We start from the raw sequence: 20,527 nt of genomic DNA, 5'->3' as shown, positions 1-20,527 counted from the left end.
GAGAAGGGGGGGCGCGCGCTCAGGAGGGGGCGTCCCGGGCGGCCCCGGGGTGGAGTGCGGGCTCTGGGTGCTCGCTCTCGCCGCCGCCGCCGCCGCCTCCTCCTCCTCTGCGCTCACGGTGCAGCCATCTTTGCACAAGGCGGCTGGGGGAGGGGGGAGGGGAAGGGGGGCGGGCGGCGGGGTGTCTGGCTGCGCTCCGCTTCCTCCCACAATCCCGTGCAAATGCAAAAAAAAAAAAAGAGAGAGAGAGAGAGAGAGGCAGACACAGGGCGCTAGCAGGGCCTGGGGGTGTAGGGTGCAGCATTTGTACAGAAAGCCAGCTCCGCCGTGCGCAGACGCGCCTGGGAACGCAGTTCAGTTTATTTTTCTTTTTAATTTTTGCAGTATTTCACTCTTGCATCTCTTTTCCAAGATGTTTTTATTTGGGGAAAGAGCTCAACTCCAGTCCCCCAGGTGCAGCGCGATCCTGCCCCCAACCGAGCCCGCTTGCAATACGCACCCCCCCCCATTTTTTCCTGGATTGCAAAATGCCCCTGTGCGCGCAGGGGGAGCGCAGGGAAACACGCGTGTGCGCAAACGAGTCTCTGCGTGTCCGTGGTCCGTGACACTGAGGGCGATGGCCATGTCACACCCTCTCACATGCGAGTCTGCGCACCCGGACTGCGCTCCTGGGTCCGAGTTTTCACGCACTCCTACCCCGGGGGCGGGGCTGGCGGATACCCCCCAGGTCAGAAGACCGTGGAGGCCTGCGAGGGGCCGGGACGCGGGAACACGTTGCCTGGGAACTTGCGTGTATCCGTACGCAGCGGAAACACGTGTGCTAGGGTAGGCCTCGGGCCGGACGACCCCTACTCCCATCACCCCTCCGAGCTCAGCTCCGGAGTTTAAGAGGCCTGGGGGTTTCCGGAATCCGGTGCGAATCTGGGGCACGGTTCAGAGAACCCCTGCTCCGCTCCGAAGCCGCTCTTCAGCTGTGTCTCTTGAGACTGCAGGGGGAGGATAACAGCGGAGTCAAAGGCCCGGCTGTTTTTGCCCCATCAACCAAGACCACTCCGACCCGCCCTGGGCGTCTCAGCCAATCCCGGACCCTCTGGGTTCAAGACCCACCCTCCTATAATATACCAGACATACACACACACACAAGACCCACCCTCCTATAATATTCCAGACACACACACACACACAGACACACACACACACACACACACACGGCTGGACCACGCCTCCGTTCTCCAAGCCTCTCCCTGGATAATAAGCTCAAAATTCTAAGTCCCGCCCCTAAGCCCACGCCCCTCCCCGGGCCGTGCCCTCCCTCTGCGCCCCGCCCCCAGGCCGAAGCCCAGCCCCATACCTTGTGTAGGGGGGCGGAGGTGCGTCGTGCACCCCTGAGGCAGCCAGCGCCTGCTCGTAGGTCGGGAGGCCTGGAGGTGAGGGTGGAGGCTGGGGCGTCTGCGGGCTCAGATCGCTAAGGGGCCTAACGAGTTCGACACTGGGGACAGAAGGTGCACTGTTAGCAGGGGAAACCTACAGGAGAGAAAGCCTTGGGAAAAGGTCAGACTCAGGGAGACCGAATCTCTGAGGGTGGTAGGGGGACAGAGTAAGGGAGATAGACCAGGGAAAAAGAGGGTCACCTTCAACCAAACTCTGCACACAGAGAAGCACCACGCAATGGCAGGCAGGCACAGAAATCAACAGTTGCGGAGACAGGCTTATTCACAGACACATGTGCCCCGATGCAGGCAGAGTCATGGAGAAACAGCCCTGCAGAGAAGCAGGCAGACACACACAAGAAACAGACACATCAGAGAAACACTCGGGCGCAAATTTCACTCTTCCAACAAACTCTTCCTGGAAACCTCCAAATCCACTCCACTTTGAGACGGATGCTCGAGCACTCTCTTACACTCTGCCCACTGAGAAAGCCACACCTAGACAACTCACACGGACACACACACAAAGACAGCCTCATCCTGTCACCCCAGAAACTGACGTCCCACAGACACCCACAGACCACAGGTTGAAGCCTCATCAGATACAACATCCACAGGATGAAGGTCACCGGTAAACCGGGTACTGCAAAGACAGCCAGGCAGCAAATATTGACGGACTTCCTATTTGGTGCCAAGCACTGTGGATATAATCGGATGCAGCAACCAGACACAGAATCTCACAGACTCTGCACAGGACGATCTCCTCAGATCTTTCAGCAGTACCCACCTGCCCCTGATCTGGTCCATCTCCTTAGGATGACCCTCCCTCCCCTGCTCACCCTGCTCTAAAGCTTTAAAGCCCCCAAAGCTCTCTTACTCTTGAGGACAGGAATGCTGCCTGCGGCCCCGACGGCCATGTAGATACCAGAAGGCTCCTAGGCCGGCCAGGATGATGAGCACAATGCCTACTGTCAGCCCCACAGCCAGGCTTGCGACATCCACTCGTCCACGTCCTGTGGGGGGTGGAGGGGTGGGGGTTGTTTGCAGTTGACATACTTAGTTAAGGTAGGGAGTTCAGATAGACAATTTTCTGAGCCCCCACGCTGAGTACTGCCAGATTTTAGCAAATAATAATGAGGAGACCCAATTAAATGTGAATTTTAGATAAACAATGAGTAACTTTTGTATAAGTATGTCTCATGGAATATATGAGATATACTAAAAAAAAAAAAAATTATCCCTGTTTATTTGAGATTCAAATTTAACTGGGGGTGTAGGGCGGGGAGCAATCCTGTATTTTATCTGGCAACCCTGTCCCCTCTGGAATGCAGTCCCTTTTACCAACCAGCCCACAGAGGGGCGGGGCCTCACCAGACAGGTCAGAAAAACTCATCTGTCAAGGCGGACATCCCCCCTCAGTCACAGAGTGATGGGGTTTAGGACTCATGTGGACCCTTGGCTAAGGTGAAGTGCCTTTAGCAATCAAGGTTTCATATCTGAGGAAAAGGAGGGGTGGGGCACAGGGAGGACCCTGGCTTCCTGAGGCCTTGCTAGGTCTTGCTGCTGAGGAAGCTTCCTTTAGGACTGGGTTGGGGGGAACTTTCCTCAAACAGTAAACCCCAGGCTTTTAGTCCTCTTCGCAAAAAGCTGCACTCAGAAGGTGGCGCTTCCTGATTCGGACACGCTTCAGGTAGATTCAAGAAGCCACCAGGCCTTGATAGGCCTGTAGCAAACCAGTTACCTCCCCTAGCAACCAATGTGAGGATTCTAGCCCAGACTTAGGGCCTGTTGCTAAGGATACACTCCTAGCAACCAAGCCACTAGGGGGGTGAGATGCCTGGTACCTGGAGGGGGGTCCTCCTGTGGGCAGGAGGCCTTGGGTCCTGAGCCTGGCTAGGTGTGGTTGCTAGGGAGAAGGCCTCCTTAGCAACCAGGGCAAAGCCAGGATGGAGTTGTGGGGGAGGGGGAACCAACCAGGTAGTGAGTGCTGCTGGCTTCTTTGGTCCGGCCTGGCCAGGCTTGGTTGCTAAGGAGCACCCCCCCCCCCACTTAGCAACAAGGCTGCAGCCACCACGGGGGCCTCAGAACTCAGAGGAGGGGTTGGGGTTGGGCCTGGGCTGATCCGGCAGGTGAAGACACACAGGCTTCCACCAACTGGCCTACCCCAGCCCCGTTGCTAGGGAGCAACCCCCTTAGCAACCAAGCTGCTGAGGCTCTGGACTCCAAAGATGGGCTCAGGTGGGCCGGGGCTTCTGAGTCTGAGGCCTCAGGGCTGTAACCTCTCCTTCCAACTGTCCCCCTTCCTGGGGACAGGGGACCTCTCCCCAGTGAGGTGTGGTGGGATTCTGAGGCAAGGGCTCTAGTCTCAGAGGAAGGGCTTTCTTTGACAACTCCCTCCAGGAACTCAGGGAGCGTGGAATCTGGAGGGAGCCAGTTTTGGGTGGGGGATGGTGGTTCAGCCTCCTGGCTAAAGCCTTCCCCTAGTTGTACAGGATGACAGAGCTCTCCCAACTCACCTCCTTTGCCATTGTAGATGTAGCTTTCCCAAAAGCGATCCTTGAATGGGCAGGAAGAGGAAAGTCTGAAAAGCATCAACTGGAAGATTCCACACCCCCAGACCAGCCCACCCTGATCTCTGAGGCAGGAGGGCAGAGGGAGTTGAGGGGCAGGACCCGACCCCCAGGTCCTAGAGGGGACTCCTCCGGGGACCCTAGGTCCTCACCGTCAGAATATTGTCCTCAAAGTACTCTCGCGCCTCTTCCCAGGAACATATCTCCTCTCGACACTCCCGTTCCAAGTTCCCTGGCGTGAACAACTCCAGGTCCCAGTAATTGGCTCTTGGAACACGCTTACGGCTGCCCAGGAAGCTCTGTGCCTCTGGGGAGTCCAGGAAGACCTCTAGGCCCAAAAGACACACAAGGCATTAGTCACTCAGTTGTGTCTGACTCTTTGCCACCCCACGAACTGTAGCCTGCCCTGGTTCCTCTGTCCATGAGATTCTCCAGGCAAAGATGCTGGAGTGGGTAGCCATTCCCTTCTCCAGGGGATCTTCTGGACCCAGGGATCAAACCCTGGTCTCCTGCATTGGAGGCAGATTCTTTACCGTCTGAGCCTCCAGGGCAACCCAAAAGACATAAGGGACAGAAAACGGAGGGATCCTAAGACTGAGGACACACATATGTTTGTGTGTGTGTGTGTGTGTGTGTGTGTGTGTGAGTCGCTCAGTTATGTCTCTTTGCGACCCCACGGACTGTAGCCCGCCGGGCCATCTCTGTCCATGGGATTCTCCAGGCAAGAATACTAGAGTAGATTGCCATTCGCTTCTTCAGAAGATCTTCCTGACCCAGGGACCGAACCCTGGTCTCCTGAATTGCACACAGATTCATTCCTGTTTGTACTACAGGGAAGTCCTTGGGGACATGAAGGAGCCTGAACTTAAGGAGACGGAGACTATGGGGTCCTGGGGAGGAGGCGACTGGAGCCAGGGTTTCTCCTGTGCCAGAGGAAGGTGGGTGTTGGTGCCTGGACGCTGGCTCTTCCCCCCAACACTCACCTCGGCCTTGCTTCCCACTGGATGAGGTGTCCAGGCAGGTGGCCAATCCCAGGTATAGCAGCAGCACAGAGGGGCGGCCCCTCATATTTTGTGGACACTAGGAACCAGATGTGGTTAGATGAGAAGTGCCTCAGCCACTGAAGAATGAGGCCAGGATTCCCTGATCAGATTCTGTGGTCCATGAATTATAATAAGAGCAGACACTTACGTGGCCTGTAATCTGGACCAGAGACTGTTCAAGGTCATTTACCTCTATCAACTCAGTTTCATTTTCATCACAGTGCTATTATTATCTCCGTTTGATACAGGAGGAGACTGAGGCACAGAGAAGAAAAAGAACTTGCCCAAGTTCACACAGTTTGCAAGATTCAGAGGCAGGATTTCAGCAAATGCAGTGTCCCTCCAGAGACCAGAGCCAGGAGCTTATCTTTTTCCCAGCTGTTCATGCAGCACCCAGCATGGGTTTGGGCACAGAGCAGGCGCTCGTAAGCATGTCCATTGATTGGATCCCTTTCTTCCTGATAATCTCCATGTATACCCATCTCTCTGTGCCCATTGCCACATCCACCTACAGCGTTTGTCACTCAGTTATGTCTGACATTTTTGCGACCTCATGGACTGTAGCCCATCAGGCTCCTCTGTCCATGGGATTTCCCAAGCAAGAACACTGGAGTGGGTTGCCATTCCCATCTACAGGCGATCTTCCTGACCCAGAGATTGAATCCAGGTCTCCTGCACTGCAGGTAGATACTTTACCGCCTGAGTACCACGGAAACCTTTCCACCCACAGAATCAGAGTATATAAGAAGTAAAACCAGAGGGGCATATCCTGGGATCCAGCAGTTGAGGGAGGGGGCAATGATCCTGGACTCCTGGATTTGGGAGCTCCAACAGCCAGGTCGCCAAGGTGCCCAAGCCAAACTCTGCCTCCAGGGACATCCACTTACCTGCCTAGACTTGTGAGCACTGTCCTCTCCTTAATCGGGGCCTCCTCGGCTAACTGCGGCCAGCTGTGAAGAGGGGCAGGGGAGAGGGGAGGGGAGAGGAACGAAAGGGTACTTTGTTCATTAAAGCCGGCACAATCCTGGTTCCAGGCAAGAGGGGCGGGGTTTTTTATTACCTGCCCTGGGCGGGACTCAGGTAAGGGACAGAGTATTTAAAGGGACCTTATGAAAAAATACATAAATAGAGAAAGGGACCTTATAACTAAGGGTATAACGTCCAGAGCCCCATAGAGAGCCTGGGTCTCCTGACACCATGGGGACACTTAGGGTGTTGGATAGGCGCCTCCTCCCCTTCCCTCCTATAATTTCCTCCTTCCCCACCCCCAGAGAGCTCGCCAGGCTGAGCTAGGGAAATGAACATCTAGATATCTAGTTATCTAGAAACTGGAGGGAAACGTATGCCTTAGTCCCTAGAGATAGGTAGGTATGCCGCAGTAAATTCCTGCTTCCTGAGACAATTTGAAGGGCTTTGACTTCCGATTTCTCAACTGCTCCATTTACAAAGTGGGGACAGAGGAGCCGTCCCTTCTCTATTGTTTCTTCTTTTGCGGGAGAAAAGTGGATGATACATACTTTGGTAAGCGGGCTTTTCAATTTCTGGGCAAAGTGGTTAGTCCTTAAACACAGGCTTGAAGAGACGCAAAGCCTAGGAACAACCAGGAAATTGCCCGCCCAGGGAAACGCCTAGTGTTTACTAAGCACGCCCCCTGTTCACTCCAGTTTCACCGGCCGGAACGCTCGAGTTGCCACTCACGTTTCCGGAGGGAGGAAAAAAGGAAGGTAGAATTTACTAAGCCAGAAGAGCCATCTCCGCCTCTAGGGGCAGAACTACTTCCGGTTTCTTCGCCGGGCGGAAGCGTCGGAGCGGAGAGGGAAAACAGCGCTCCTTTCCGGTGTAGGGGTACTGTTGAAGTAGCCACCGAGGAAAGAGGGGTCGGCTGTGAGGTGAGTTCCAGGCGGTAGAAGACTGTTAGTGCGATTGCCTTCCCGTGGGCAAGAGTCTTGTGGTCCTGAGGAAGACTGGGACAGTATTTTGAAATCCTGACTTCCTGGCAGTTATTAATAGAGCGCTCTAGGTGCCTCAAGTTTGAAGCCGAATTGGAGGTTCTTTAAATCCCTTTAGGTAGCCAAACCTTCATTCGACAGTTCTCCCGAGAGTATTAATTCCAGTGCAGACGAATGGGCTGCGGATCCCAGGGCACGGAAGAGACTGGGACTCCTGGATGTCTAAGGAGTGATATTGAATGAGAAGCAACCCCCCCCACCACCACCACCACTTTCGTGGCCTCAGTTTCTCAGACCGTGATGGGGAGAGCGGGGAAGGGTTGTGCAGTCGCCGCCGCTGCCTCCTTGCACCTTTCTGACAGGCCCTTCCCTCTTGGAGTTGCTGTAGGTTAACGTTTTCCTCTGTGGAGCTTTGGGGTTAGGCAGTCATAGGTTCTCACCTTGATGGTACTGCTGATTCGTTGTAAACTGAGGCCTTGATGGATCCTTAAAGCAGTTTTAAATATTTTATTATGAAAATGTCCCACCTGTCAGGTTAGTTTCTTTCTCTTCCTTCTTTCTTGTCGCGTGGCAACAAAAATTTGGAGCGACGGACGAAAAGGTGTAGAACAGCAGACAAGTTCCAGCTCCATTCAGCTCAAGCAGATAATCTTTTATTAATCCAGCACTCCGTAGGAGTCCTCCTCATCCTTCCCGTCAAGCCCTCTTGGCTTCCCTTTTTACACTTCAGTCTCCTTCTTTTGGCTTTGCCCCGTTCAAAGTAGGGCTTGTACCGACCATCAGTCAATGAAAGGGAATAAAAATGGGCATACGCTCAAGGCCAAATGATAATTATAAGTTATATAGCTTCAGGCTGTGTTGGTTATGTCTTAATAGGCTCCTAACTGCCTAACCGCAGGTAAGATTACTTGGAGAGGCCCCTGCGGTCATGTTATATCCACTGTGTGAATAGGATACATGTGCAGGAGTTGAAAAGTCTCTGTGGTTATATTTGTAGCATATTTGTGAGCTCTCCTGGCTGTGTCTCAGAGTTTAGAGACGGCTTGCATCCCTTTCAGCCAGGCTTCCCCTCGTTGCTCATGTCTGACTTCCTACCTAACACAACTTACATAAAAGTGGGATCATAATATAAAAATTCCTAAGGCCAGAGTTTCTGTTTATTAATACTTTTGCCATACTGACTGGGTATTTTTTTTAATATATAAGGCGAAGCCTGTCTATCGTGACATGTCACCCCTAAATACCTTAGGATACATGTGTAAAAAGCAGAGACATTTTCACAACACTAAACTAACTATACTTCAACTTTTTAAAAATGTTTCAGCAATTTTTTTTTAAAATTTTAAAAAGCATACAGGCACACAAAAAAGCGGGAACATTTTCTTCCATGGCCATAATACTATTATCATAATCATATTATCATATTATATCATAATTACCATACTATTATCATAATACTTACAAAAGCAACCCTAATAAAAATGTCAGTTGTTTGAATCAGAATCAATTCAAATAATTGTTTTGTCTTTTAAATTCGTCTTAATTTCTAACAGGCTCCCCCTCCACACCATCCTGTTTTTTTTTTTTTTTTTTTTAATATTTGTTTGTTTATTTGGCTGTGGTGGGTTTTAGTTGTGGCATATGAGATCTTTGATCTTCGTGGTGGCATGTGGGATCAAACCCGGGTCCTCGGCATTGCGAGCACAAAGTCTTCTTGTCACTGGACCACCAGGGAAGTCCAGTCATTTCTGTTATTATAGTGCTTTTGTGATGTATTGACTGGATGGGTGGTTCGTTTCATTGATTACACACCTACCCGGGCCCTATTGTTGGAAGTCATTAACTGATACTATCATGCCATCTCTGTGCCCAGCCCCCACCCCCAGGTGCCAGGCAGTGCTGGGACCCAGCCTGGAGTCCAGCCCAGGCCCCACCTCTAGGGGACTCCTAGTCTGGAGGGAGAAATTCTGAGATGGCTGTAATGGAGGTAAATCAGGGCATTGTCAGAGCATCAGGAATACCTACCTCAGGCTTCCTGATGGGGCCTGAGAGGAGGAAGCGGATGGGATTTCCAGGGTCGGGTAGGGGGAGGACCAGGCCCATCCACAGGGATGTCCAGGAGTGGAGCCAGGCCCTGCCTGTAGGAGCTGCCCCATTCCACACTGAGAATCAGCACAGAGCCTGGGGCCACCTGCAGCCAGGCGGCACCAGCGATGGCCTCAGCCACAAACGCAGATGCCTGGGTCAACCCCCGGCTGCACTGGGCACCTTCTCCCTAAGCGAAAGTGAAAGTCGCTTGGTGGACTCTTTCCAACCCCATGGACTGTATTCTCTAGGCCAGAATACTGAAGTAGGTAGCCATTCCCTTCTCCAAGGGATCCTCCCAACCCGGGGATCGAACCCAGGTCTCCCACATTGCAGGCGGATTCTTTAACGTCTGAGCCACCAGGGAAGCCCAAGAATACTGGAGTGGGTAGCCTATCCCTTCTCCAGGGGATCTTCCCAACCCAGGAATTGAACCAGCGTCTCCTGCATTGCAGGCAGATTCTTAACCAACTGAGCTATCAGGGAAGCCCTGGGATTCAGTGGAGTTAACATGTATAAAAGGCTTATAACAGGGCTGGGTTTACCAGACCTCTTAGATGAATACCAGTCACTATTAATAGAAAAATCCCAGATGTTCCCTTTTTGCTTTTAGGGAGCCTCCCTCCTTCCTGCTTCTGATACTTCCTATATCTGTCTGTGAGTTCCTTGAATGTAATTGGCCCTTTGGGTTCCCTTAACACAGGCCTGCACCCCCCTGGGACAGCCAGCAGCATCCATGTGACCCCATGCTCTTCTCAGGAGGGGACTTGTAGCATCCTTTAGTTCTTTATTTTTCTCATCCTTTAGTTCTAAGAGGGATCTCTGACCTCAGGAGATTGAGGACTCAAACAAATCGACTGCAGAAAAAGACCTGGGGAGATAATAAGGGAGATTTGAATACCAGCTGGATAGTAGATGATGTTAAGGAATTATTAATGCATCCATAGTATCGTGATCATGTTTTTTAAACACAGTAGCCACGAGTCCCCAGAGGCTGTGGCGCGCTTTGATACTTGTCTCAGGGCCCCGAGGGACTGTATTTTTTTTTTAATCACTTCATTTTAATTAATTTACATTCAAGCACCAATACTGGATTCAGTCCCTGGGAAACTTTTAAGTATGTCTGGTGCAACCAGGACGTGTGATTGTACATTTGCTCCTGTAAATTTTATGAAATCTAAATGTAGGACAAGTTCCTCCAGTGAAAATTGTTCTCTGAGTCGAGACATACTAAAAGAGTGGACTAGACTGTGGATTTTGAAGATTTCGTAGGAGAATGGGAGCGGATTAGCCTTTATTCTTGGATTGTGACCTCCCCGGGAGGACTGCCAGCTGTCACGTGACTGAGGGGGGTGGCTCTGGAGCCCCGGTGCCCGGGTTCAAGTCTAGCTCTGTTGCCAGGGGGGCTCCATGGGCGTGGTTTCTCCTCTGTAAGAGGGGAAGGTTCATAGGCAATAGCTGCTCTTCCTTGGCCGTGTCCTCTCTGAAGTGCTAGTGACAGCAGGTGGTGGTGGTTCTGTTTTCTGAGCCTGTCCTAACTGAGGAGACCATAAACCTGCCCACCCCAGTCAGCGGTTCTCAAACTTCTTGGTCTCAGGATCTTAAAAATCAGCAAGGACTCCAAAGAGCTTTTGTTTGTGGAAGTTCGATCCATCACAGTTTGCCCCATCAGGGGAGTTCCCTGGTGGTCCACTGGTTAGGATTCCGCACTTCCACTGCTGAAGGCCCGGGCTCGATCCCTGGTCTGGAAACTAAGATCCTGCAAGCCACAAGTGCGGCCAAAGGAAAAAAGATTTGCCTTATAAGATGAAAACAGACATGAAAGGGTCTTTATTGAAATACTCATATAACAAAAAATTCATCTGCTTAAAGTATACAACTCTGGTTTTTCATAGAATCACTATTTTGGTAACCATCTCCACTTTCTGATTTCAGGACATTTTCATCACTGCAGAAAGAAACCCCATCCCCCTTAGCAGCCACTCCCCACTCCCGTCCTCTCTTCTCCCAGCGGGTGGCAGCCACCAGTCTCCTTTCCGTTTCTATGGATCTGCCCATTCTGGACCTTTCGTATAAACGGAATCAACAATAGGGCCTTTTGTACCTGGCTTCTTTCACTCTGTACCAGACATCTTTTAAAGCCAGGGTTGTACAAGCACAAGTTGCCCAGCCTCTGGAAAACTCCAGCAGACACTCATTAGGGAACGAGAGGAACAGAGGCAAACACATACTGGTGTCATGGAAACCGTTCTGTGGGCCCCCTGAAAGTATCTTAGGGACCCCTGGCGTCTCCGCAGACCTTACTTGGAGAACCACTGGCCTAAGCAAGTGGCTTCACTTCTGTCCCTCCGTTTGCCTCTCTCCAAAGTGGAGATGCCGATGAAACAGACCTCAGAGGGTGGCTGAAGTTAGACGATTGATGAGATGAGGCCGTGGGGAGTTGGCCTGGGGGTCAGGAGTCAAGCAGTGTCCCTTGTGCTTATTCCCGTGACAGCCCAGAGAAGTAATGATCCCTCTCTAGCGGTTCCTCTCTTCTCAGAGAGAAAATGTCCCAGTCTACAAAGCCAAAGAGCTTGGCCACAAGACAAGCAGCCCAGTGCCAAATACCACGGAGGGTCAAGGCAGTTGACAACTAAGAATAGAGTGGGGAATTTGTCCCTGCGGAGGTGAACTCGACCTTCATGAGTGGTGATGGGTGGGGGGACGGGGGCGGAAGCCAGGGGGCCAGGGCAGAGGAGGGGGCTGGCAGGTGAGCCGGGGAGGTGGCAGGTGCCGGCCACCTGCTCCAAAGCTGGGGGGTGAGGGGAAGCCGGAGGAGGGGCCGTGGGTCAAGTTGGGGTGTTTCACCAAGGTCAACCTCTGCACACAGCACAGTGGCCGCGGCTGGAGTGACAGGAATGTTCCACATCGCAATTGGGGTATAGTTAGGAGGGTGTATGCATCTGTCAAAACACATCAACTGCGTCCTTTCGGGTCTGTGCATCTATTCCCTGTAAATGTACCAACTGGGAGGGAGACGCCAGTAGGGGGCGTGCAAGGCCCATAAGTTCCAGAAGAGGTTTGTGTTTTGAAAGAGAAAGGCAAGTTTCTGAAAGCATCACAAACCAGGGAAATAAAGATGAAGTTGCTTTTTTATATTTTGGGAGCCCCTGGTGGTGCCCCCACCCCTACCTTCTGGATCCTCCTTGCAGCCGGAGAACTGGGGAGAATAATTTCCTGAACATTCCATATGCCAGACTCTGTGTATGACTTCATTTAGTCCACACAGCCATCCAGTTAACGTCAGGTACAGCCCATGGTTCTGCGCACCTCTTACCAAAGGGCTCTGAAAGGGAATTACCCGTCCCAGCGAGGAGAGGGCCCAGGCCAGGCAGAAGGTCTTATTCCATTGATCCCATCAACCCTTAGCTTGTTCGATTGATGTACTCTTGTTAAAAGGGGCTTACTCTTGTAATCCCCCTAGTCTTCCACTAGCCGGTAAAGACCCTGCCTACCAATGTGGGAGACGTAGATGTGGGTTCAGTCCCTGGGTTGGGAAGATCCCCTGGAGGAGGGCATGGCAGCCCACTCCTATATCTGGCTTGGAGAATCCCATTGACAGAGGAGTCTGGTGGGCTGCAGCCCATGGGGCCTCAGAGTGGGACAGGACTGAAGCATGCGTGCATCCGTCCCCTAGTCAATCCCCTCCCTTCCATGGGCAGCCATTGTTATATGCATGACCCTTTTGTTTGCAGGTGTTCAAAATGTATTGTTTGGGGCACGTGTAGATTGTTTTCTTTCTTTTCGCCCAGCGTCATGGTTTTAAGATCCACCCATGATGCTCTGTACACACCCAGTCAGTTGCACCTCACTGCTGGGTAGTCTCCTTGGTGGGCAGTCACTGCCCATTCCACCAGGGCGGGATATTTAGTTGCCTTCAGCTACCCCCCAGGATAAACAACACCACTGTGAACATCCTCGTACATGCGCCCTAGTGGGTGTCGTCTCTGTGCAGAATCGCCTCCACTCGCTTTGTGGAAGTCCCCCAGCATCCCCTGCGGGGCGCCTCTCGCCAGCCCTCACCCTGGTCTTGGCGCGCGCTCACAGCGCCGCCCGCCGCCCTGGAGAGAGGAGCATAGTGATGTCCCATCGTGGCTCTCCTGTGAGGAGAGCTTGAGGCAGCCACCCGTCCGTCTTGGGCCGCTCCTGTAACTCGCCTGTTCTCACCCTTGGCGCGTTTTCCTATCAAGGTAACTGGGTTTTTCTGGTTGATTTACCAGTCAGTTCTCCCTCTAACACTTGTTTTGAAAACTCGGAATTTATTCCAACGCGAATGATACGTGAGGGAACAATTTGAGCAACAGGCAAACTGCACCTAAGCGAATCCAGACGTGCTCCGTTGAAATGCGCGTGTATCATCCACATGCACTCGAGAACCCAGAGCATCTGCCCGGCGTTTCGGTCTCCCATGCGTGTTCTTGCCCCACCCATCGCCTCGGATGCCAGAACTTTCCGTCAGATAGCACGTAACCCTCCTTCCACCACCTCAGGATAACTCGCAACTTGTGCCCCTTCCAACACCACTTCCAGAAGCAAACTTCAGGCCTTTTTCAGGATGGAGTGCTTTTTTTTTTTTTTTTTTTTTGAGGGTAGAGGCCTTTCTTAACCATTTAATGAGTGGAAAACTGTCTTCCCCTGCCCCACTCCCAGCTTCCCCATCAGGTCAGATCAGGAACCATAAAGATCCAGTCCTCTCTTGGGCTCCCTCCAGTCACCACCACCTTGCAGCTACCTCTTCCTCCCCCCGAGGATGACGCGGCACGGCAAGAACTGCACAGCGGGGGCCGTCTACACCTACCATGAGAAAAAGAAGGACACAGGTACTGGGTTTGGCGAGGGGGGCAAATGGACCCCATAATGCCCAGGTCGCTCACGTTGCCCCTCTGGTTGAGCTTGGTATGCGTGTCTTTCTCCTGACCCTGTTAACACAGCCCAGGTGACTGATGGTCATAACCAGAGATGTAACAGCCCACACAAGCCAACAACCTTTTCCCTGCCTTGTACATTAAGTGCCTTCCTGCTTGAATTCATCTAAGCCTCCTAAACACCCACAGAGGAAGGAATCAGTGCTGGCAGCCCATATTCCAGACAGGGAAACTGAGGCCCAGAGAGGTGCGGGCACTTGAGCTTGTTCTCAGAGCCAGAAGGCCTGAGGGGAGTCAGCCACGAGCCTTTTCCCCCAGCTGGCTCTCAGGCTGCCTCAGAGCCTGTCTGTCTGTCACTTACCCTCTGGGGATGAACACCTGCTGTGGGTGTGCCCTGCCCCTGACACACAGACCCCGGGCACAAGCTCCTGACTGCACAAGCGCCCCCCACCTCCGCTGTGTCCTCGCTGTGCCTTCCTCTCCGGGTTTGCACAAGGGTGCATCCCCTGTCTCTCCATCCCTCTGTGTGTTCCTGTCCCCAGCGGCCTCAGGCTATGGCACCCAGAACATTCGACTGAGCCGGGATGCCGTCAAGGACTTTGACTGCTGCTGCCTCTCATTGCAGCCCTGCCACGACCCTGTCGTCACGTAAGCTGGGCACGTGAGTGGGCTGGTCAGGGGGCAAAGGGCAAGGGAACCGCTGGAGGGGCTGTACAGCCAGGGTGCCCTACATAAGCCACCTACCCTCCCGGAGCCTCGGTGTTCCCCTCTGATACCTGGGCACGATCCTAGTGTACTTCGTGGGGTGTGGAAGAGAATACGTTCATAGTAGAGGGTAGGGCTCCTGGAACACTGCCAGCCCATAATAACTGTTCGTGGAGTGCTTCCCGTTATCTGCCTCTTGATTGCAGAAGCTTCCCTGGTGACTCACATGGTAAAGCGTCTACCTGCAATGTGGGATACCCAGGTTTGATCCCTGGGTTGGGAAGATCCCCTGGAGAAGGAAATGGCAACCCACTCTGGTACCTTTGCCTGGAAAATTCCATGGACAGAGGAGCCTGCTACAGTCCATGGGGTCGAAAAGAGTCAGAGACGACTGAGCGACTTCACTTCCCTCACTTGACTGCAGAGATCCAGCTGATGCCACATAAGCCATACCCCCAGGCAAACTCTTACCAGGCAGGACATTCCAAGGACTTAGGAGTACCCTTCCAGGAGCCAGGCACAGGCCAGTCCTTTGGTTGGAATATGCAGGGTGTGGACAACCTTGGCCCCCTGAGCTAACCCTTTATGGCACAAGATTTTCCCCTACGCTTTGGAGCACATTACAAAGCCAGGAGAGTTAAAACGGCGCAGTCACCTCTGAGAGCTAAGCAGATCCCTGAGTGAGCTGCTGCCTGTAAGATGCTTAGGGGGTCTCCAGGACAGGGAGCTGATGTTTGGCGGGTGGCTGTTAACTGCTGGCCATGCTTTCTCATCCTCTCTTCTCTTTGCAGCCCAGATGGCTACCTGTATGAGCGGGAAGCAATCCTAGAGTACATTTTGCACCAGAAGAAGGAAATTGCCCGGCAGATGAAGGTGAGCCCGTTTTATGTGTGAAGAAACTGAGGCCAGGAGATGTCACAGCACTTTCTAGAGGCCACAGAGCTCATCAGTGACAGAGGCAGGGTTTGAGCTCTGGTCTGTCTCCAGCCAAGCTGTTGACCACTGCTGCCAAGGGACAGAGAAGCCACCGAGTCCCAAACCAGCTAAATGGGAAATGATTTGGGTGTCCTAACACTTGATGGGAGGAACCAGCTGAGGCAGCAGAGATACACAGCATATGACTGTGCGGCCACCAGCCTGCACCAAACAGAGCCTCTGCCCGGAGTGTCCCCTGCGTGTGTCCCGGTTTACCCTCCTTTAAATTCAGAGAGCCACCCCACCCCCACCTAGGGTGCCCCAAACCCACAACCCACAGGAGAGTGCCCGGCTCACTGCTCCCTGGCCACCTGCAGGCCTACGAGAAGCAGCGGGGCGCCAGGCGAGAGGAGCAGAAGGAGCTGCAGCGGGCGGCGGCGCAGGACCACGTGCGGGGCTTCCTGGAGAAGGAGGCGGCCATCGTGAGCCGGCCCCTCAACCCCTTCACGCCCAAGGCCGCCTCGGCAGGGAACGGCCCAGGTGAGAGAGAGATGAGTCTGCAGGTAGGTGAGGGGGTCCCACAGGTGCCTCTGTGGGTGCGGCATCCCAGCCCCTCCCTGCTGCAGACGATGCCCAACCCGGGTCCAGTGCGGGCCCCGCAGGCAAGGACAAGGACAAAGCGCTGCCCAGCTTCTGGATCCCATCGCTGACTCCCGAGGCGAAGGCCACAAAGCTGGAGAAGCCGGTGAGACCCATATCCCAGCACGCGCCCGTGCGTCCTCTTTGCCAGAGAGGGCCAGGTTCACCTCTCCGACCCCCTGCCCAAACCAGGGTCCTGAAGGCCCCCTCCCCATCCTCCCACCACCTGGCTCCAGCGCCGCCTGCTGACCCTGCCTCCCTCTCCCACCCCCACCCCCAGTCGCGCATCGTGACCTGCCCCATGTCCGGGAAGCCGCTGCGCATGTCCGACTTGACGCCGGTGCGCTTCACGCCGCTGGACAGCTCCGTGGACCGCGTGGGGCTCATCACGCGCAGCGAGCGCTACGTGTGCGCCGTGACCCGCGACAGCCTGAGCAACGCCACGCCGTGCGCCGTGCTGCGGCCCTCGTGAGTCGTCAAGGGGACAGCCCAGGGACATGCTGGACGCGGTGGGTGTGGGTGTGGCCCACTGTCTGGGGCGGGGCCCCTGATCCTCACCCCCGACCCTCATCTTCACCACAGTGGGGCGGTGGTCACCCTGGAGTGCGTGGAGAAGCTGATTCGCAAGGACATGGTGGACCCGGTGACTGGGGAGAAGCTCACGGACCGCGACATCATCGTGCTGCAGCGGGTGAGTGGCGCCCCTCCTCCCCGCCCCCTGGCCTTCCGGTAACCCCGCCTTCCTGCCAGAGGCCCCGCCCCTTTGTCTTAGCCCCGCCCTCATCAAGCCAGGGGCCAGGGATCAGCCTCACCTCCGCAGCTAGGGAACCCTCCTGGCACCGTCTTCCTCTTACAGGGCGGCACGGGCTTTGCGGGCTCCGGAGTGAAGCTGCAGGCGGAGAAGTCCCGGCCGGTGATGCAGGCCTGAGCGCAGGAAACCAAATAAAAGGGGCTTGGACGCGACTGGCCATGTGGCGCCTTCATTCACCGCACCGGAGCCCAGGAGCCCGGGAATGGCGTGCGCTCCGGAATGACTGTGCTTTGAAAGCGTGGGCTAGGAATGTTTGGTGTGGTCTCACGTTAAGAGTGAAGTCTGAGTGGAATGCGAACGCACAGATGTAAATAGGTTGAGTGGCTGCAAGTCGGAATGTGAGCGGCAACCACCGGAGGGCGCCACGTTAACGGGCTAAATGGAAATCCCCGCGCATTCCTTTTGAGTTAAACCAAATTTGAAGCCTGGGAGCTTCAGCGGCACGTGTCTCCCATTGCAAAGTGTAATAAGACATCTAAAGGTAATGAAGTGCTGTGTCTGTGCGAGAAAGGCATCCAGTCTAGAGAAGGCTGTGAGGAACACCCCCTCCCCCGCCACCTGAAGGCTGGAGGGTGGAGAGGAAGAGGAAACCGCAAGTGCAAAAGCCCGGAGGCAGCAGGTGGGTGTGAAGAGTGGGAGGAGGTCAGAGCAACCACATCTGGTGGACCTGCCTGGAGCTCGGACTCGGCTGGGAGGGCAGGGGGGCCCTTTCAAGCTATGTTTTTAATAACCGTTGAGTAAGAGAAACAGACCCTGTGCAGTGTGGAGAACCAGAGCTAAAAGCTGCAAAATATGGCAAAGAGTGTAAAAATAAAGACTGGAAGTCCTGCCTCTCAGAGCGATCCCCGGGTTCTGTCCTTCCAGGTCTTCCTCTGCCAGGTCTTTCTCACAGGAGTTTTTTCCACCAAAGAGATTTCCATGCACATAGTGCTCCGTTCATTGAACAGTCACTGCCCTTTCATTTTGGAGAATGGTCTTGTCATCTAAAGTCCAGACGAGATTCATAAGTGTCCTTGAATGCTGGGCAAGCTCATGTCTGGTGTAGGACCAGTGGGTGCATCTGGGGTGATGCAGGGAAAAGTTATCAGTAGGAAGGTGGCTCATCCTTGCTTGCACTCTGGGGAGCCCCCAAAACCCAGCATTTCCTCCCTCAGACATTTCTAGAACCTTCATGCCCTGCCCTTGGGATCCCAGTCTCCAGAAACTAGATCAGGTGCTGCTGACACTCAAGGAGCCCTTGCCCTCTGGGCCTGTCGGTCTACAGTGTGTGTGAGTCCTGGCCACAATCTTGAGGGAAGAATGCTTGTACCCATTTTGCAGAATAGCTCACTGAGGCTGAGGAAGCTTGCACAAAGTCACACTGCTCAAGGCGATAGCTGAACCCAGGTTCCCTCAGAGATCAGCCACCTCTGGATCCCCTCGTTCAGTCCTGCCCTTCCCCCCATCATTTTACGCTTCCTCCTCCCTCAGACTTTACACATGGCCACGCACACACTTCACTGTAGCAAGCTCTCACCCCATCCCTTTATACCCAGAATGAAAAGAGATCAGCCCTCCCTAAACACCCCCAACCCCTGTTCTTACTAAGAGCCTTTAACCACCCAGAGTCTTTTCTCTTGGGACCACATCTACCCAATGACTCCAATCCTGTTTATGTGTGGTACAGGCCACTCACCACCCCAAATAAAGACTTAAAGGTGCAACTTGGAAATCCCAGGTTTCCACAAGGAGCTCAAATCTCACTCCTTAATTCACAGGCCCTTTGAGATACCCTTTCCTGGGAGGGGTAGGGTGCAAGTCAAGGTCTTGGCTCTAAGAGGTTTTCTTTAAGATTTCAAATGTAACAAGGAGAGGAAGCAAGAGTCAGACCACAGCAGAAGCTGAAGGGAGGAACGGGAAGTGGAGACAAATTCTGTCTTTTCTCAGCAGAGGTTCTCTAGATGCTGGTCTACAGTTTAGAGCAAGAAATGGGCATGGGGGGGTGGCACTCATCTTGACCGTCAGCATCAGCTAGCCCACAGACAGCATTTTAGGACAATTATAATTACTGGTTGAGATTTTTTAATGGGGAGACTTTCCTAGAAAGGGAAAACTATATAGACAGGGAGCAAACTGTTGGTGTCTAGGGGAGCAGGAGGGATTGACTGCAAGAAGGGCTAATAAGAACTTGAGGCGGCATGATGGATCTATTCAGTATCTTAATTGTGGTGGGATGACTGATTTATCAAAACTCATAGACCTATACAGCAAAACAAGTGGACTTTATCTGAATCAAAACTTTAAAATGCAAAAGGGGATATCATAAGAGTAGATTTTCATATCCCTTTAAAAATGAGCATAGCAATTCCAGTCTTACACATCAGTTCAGTTCAGTCACTCAGTCGTGTCCGACTCTTTGCAACCCCATGAATCGCAGCACGCCAGGCCTCCCTGTCCATCACCAACTCCCGGAGTTCACTCAGACTCATGTCCATCGAGTCGGTGATGCCATCCAGCCATCTCATCCACGGTCGTCCCCTTCTCCTCCTGCCCCCAATCCCTGCCAGCATCAGAGTCTTTTCCAGTGAGTCAACTCTTCGCATCAGGTGGCCAAAGTACTGGAGTTTCAGCTTTAGCATCATTCCTTCCAAAGAACACCCAGGACTGATCTTCAGAATGGACTGGTCTTACACATAGACCCAAGAAAATAGAAAACATAATGTTCATGCAGAAACTTCGACATAAATGATTCTAGCAGCACTAATCCTCTAATAGCCTCAAAGTAGAAACAACCCGAATGCCCATCAGCTGAGAAGTGGGCAAACAAAAGGGGCTGAATCCATGCAATGAACTATTACTCAGACATAAGGAATGAGGTTCTGATCCATACTACAACGTGGATAAGCCTTGAAAGCGTTATACAAAGTAAAACGTCAGACGAAAGGTCATACATACTGTGTGGCCTCTGTTACATAAAATGTCCAGAATAGGCAAATCCATAGAGACAGAAAGTAAAGTAGTAGTTACCAGGGGCTGAAGGGAGGAGGGAAGTTGAACGGTTCTATGAAGACCTACAAGACCTCCTAAAACTAACACCCAAAGAAGATGCCCTTTACATTATAGGGAACTGGAATGCAAAAGTAGGAAGTCAAGAGACACCTGGACAAACAGGAACATTTGGCCTTGGAACACAGAGTGAAGCAGGGCAAAGGCTAATAGAGTTTTGCCAAGAGAACGCACTGGTCATAGTAAACACCCTTTTCCAACAACACAAGAGAACGCTCTACACATGGACATCACCAGATGGTCAATACCAATATCAGATTGATTCTATTCTTTGCAGCCAAAAATAGAGAAGCTCAATAGAGTCAGCAAAAACAAGACCGGGAGCTGACTGTGGCTCAGATCATGAACTCCTTATTGCCAAAATCAGACTTAAATTGAAGAAACTAGGGAAAACCACTAGACCATTCAGGTATGACCTGAATCAAATCCCT

At 52.9% G+C, this 20,527-nt stretch overlaps 2 protein-coding genes across 4 annotated transcripts; one reads left to right on the top strand and one right to left on the bottom strand.

Moving 5' to 3' along the window:
- On the bottom strand, positions 402-6,644 carry PRRG2 (proline rich and Gla domain 2). Of its 2 annotated transcripts, XM_005692725.2 has the most exons (8): positions 6,561-6,644; positions 5,931-5,993; positions 4,984-5,080; positions 4,153-4,328; positions 3,947-3,986; positions 2,308-2,443; positions 1,352-1,489; positions 402-986 (listed from the first exon to the last, which is right to left on the bottom strand). In XM_005692725.2, the coding sequence occupies exons 3-8, from the start codon at positions 5,066-5,068 to the stop codon at positions 968-970; spliced, it is 594 nt and encodes a 197-aa protein (XP_005692782.1). In that variant the 5' UTR covers positions 5,069-5,080; positions 5,931-5,993; positions 6,561-6,644; the 3' UTR covers positions 402-967. The 2 variants fall into 2 exon arrangements, with proteins under 2 accessions (XP_005692782.1, XP_013827029.1); XM_013971575.2 differs by lacking the exon at positions 6,561-6,644 and having other exon boundaries at positions 5,931-6,086.
- Positions 6,800-17,887, top strand: NOSIP (nitric oxide synthase interacting protein). 2 transcript variants are annotated; one of them, XM_018062793.1, is made up of 10 exons: positions 6,812-6,932; positions 13,072-13,306; positions 13,767-13,936; positions 14,524-14,629; positions 15,478-15,559; positions 15,979-16,141; positions 16,228-16,346; positions 16,521-16,708; positions 16,823-16,931; positions 17,097-17,887. In XM_018062793.1, the coding sequence occupies exons 3-10, from the start codon at positions 13,867-13,869 to the stop codon at positions 17,166-17,168; spliced, it is 909 nt and encodes a 302-aa protein (XP_017918282.1). In that variant the 5' UTR covers positions 6,812-6,932; positions 13,072-13,306; positions 13,767-13,866; the 3' UTR covers positions 17,169-17,887. The 2 variants fall into 2 exon arrangements, with proteins under 2 accessions (XP_017918281.1, XP_017918282.1); XM_018062792.1 differs by lacking the exon at positions 13,072-13,306 and having other exon boundaries at positions 6,800-6,932.

This window comes from Capra hircus, chromosome 18 (assembly GCF_001704415.2).
Source record: "Capra hircus breed San Clemente chromosome 18, ASM170441v1, whole genome shotgun sequence".
In the NCBI taxonomy this organism is placed as follows: Eukaryota; Metazoa; Chordata; class Mammalia; order Artiodactyla; family Bovidae; genus Capra; species Capra hircus.
The sequence above is the reverse complement of the archived record's forward strand: the minus strand, read 5'-3'. Positions and strand labels throughout refer to the sequence as shown.

Bases quoted from the DNA above. Each gene is read 5' to 3' on its own strand.
- PRRG2 (XM_005692725.2), bottom strand. From the start codon at position 5,068: ATGAGGGGCCGCCCCTCTGTGCTGCTGCTATACCTGGGATTGGCCACC. The intron at 4,329-4,983 runs GTGAGTGTTGGG...TTTTGGGCCTAG, and splicing joins CAGTGGGAAGCAAGGCCGAG to AGGTCTTCCTGGACTCCCCA. The intron at 3,987-4,152 runs GTGAGGACCTAG...TGCCCATTCAAG, and splicing joins TTGAGGACAATATTCTGACG to GATCGCTTTTGGGAAAGCTA.
- NOSIP (XM_018062792.1), top strand. From the start codon at position 13,867: ATGACGCGGCACGGCAAGAACTGCACAGCGGGGGCCGTCTACACCTAC. The intron at 14,630-15,477 runs GTAAGCTGGGCA...TTCTCTTTGCAG, and splicing joins TGCCACGACCCTGTCGTCAC to CCCAGATGGCTACCTGTATG. The intron at 16,932-17,096 runs GTGAGTGGCGCC...TTCCTCTTACAG, and splicing joins ACATCATCGTGCTGCAGCGG to GGCGGCACGGGCTTTGCGGG.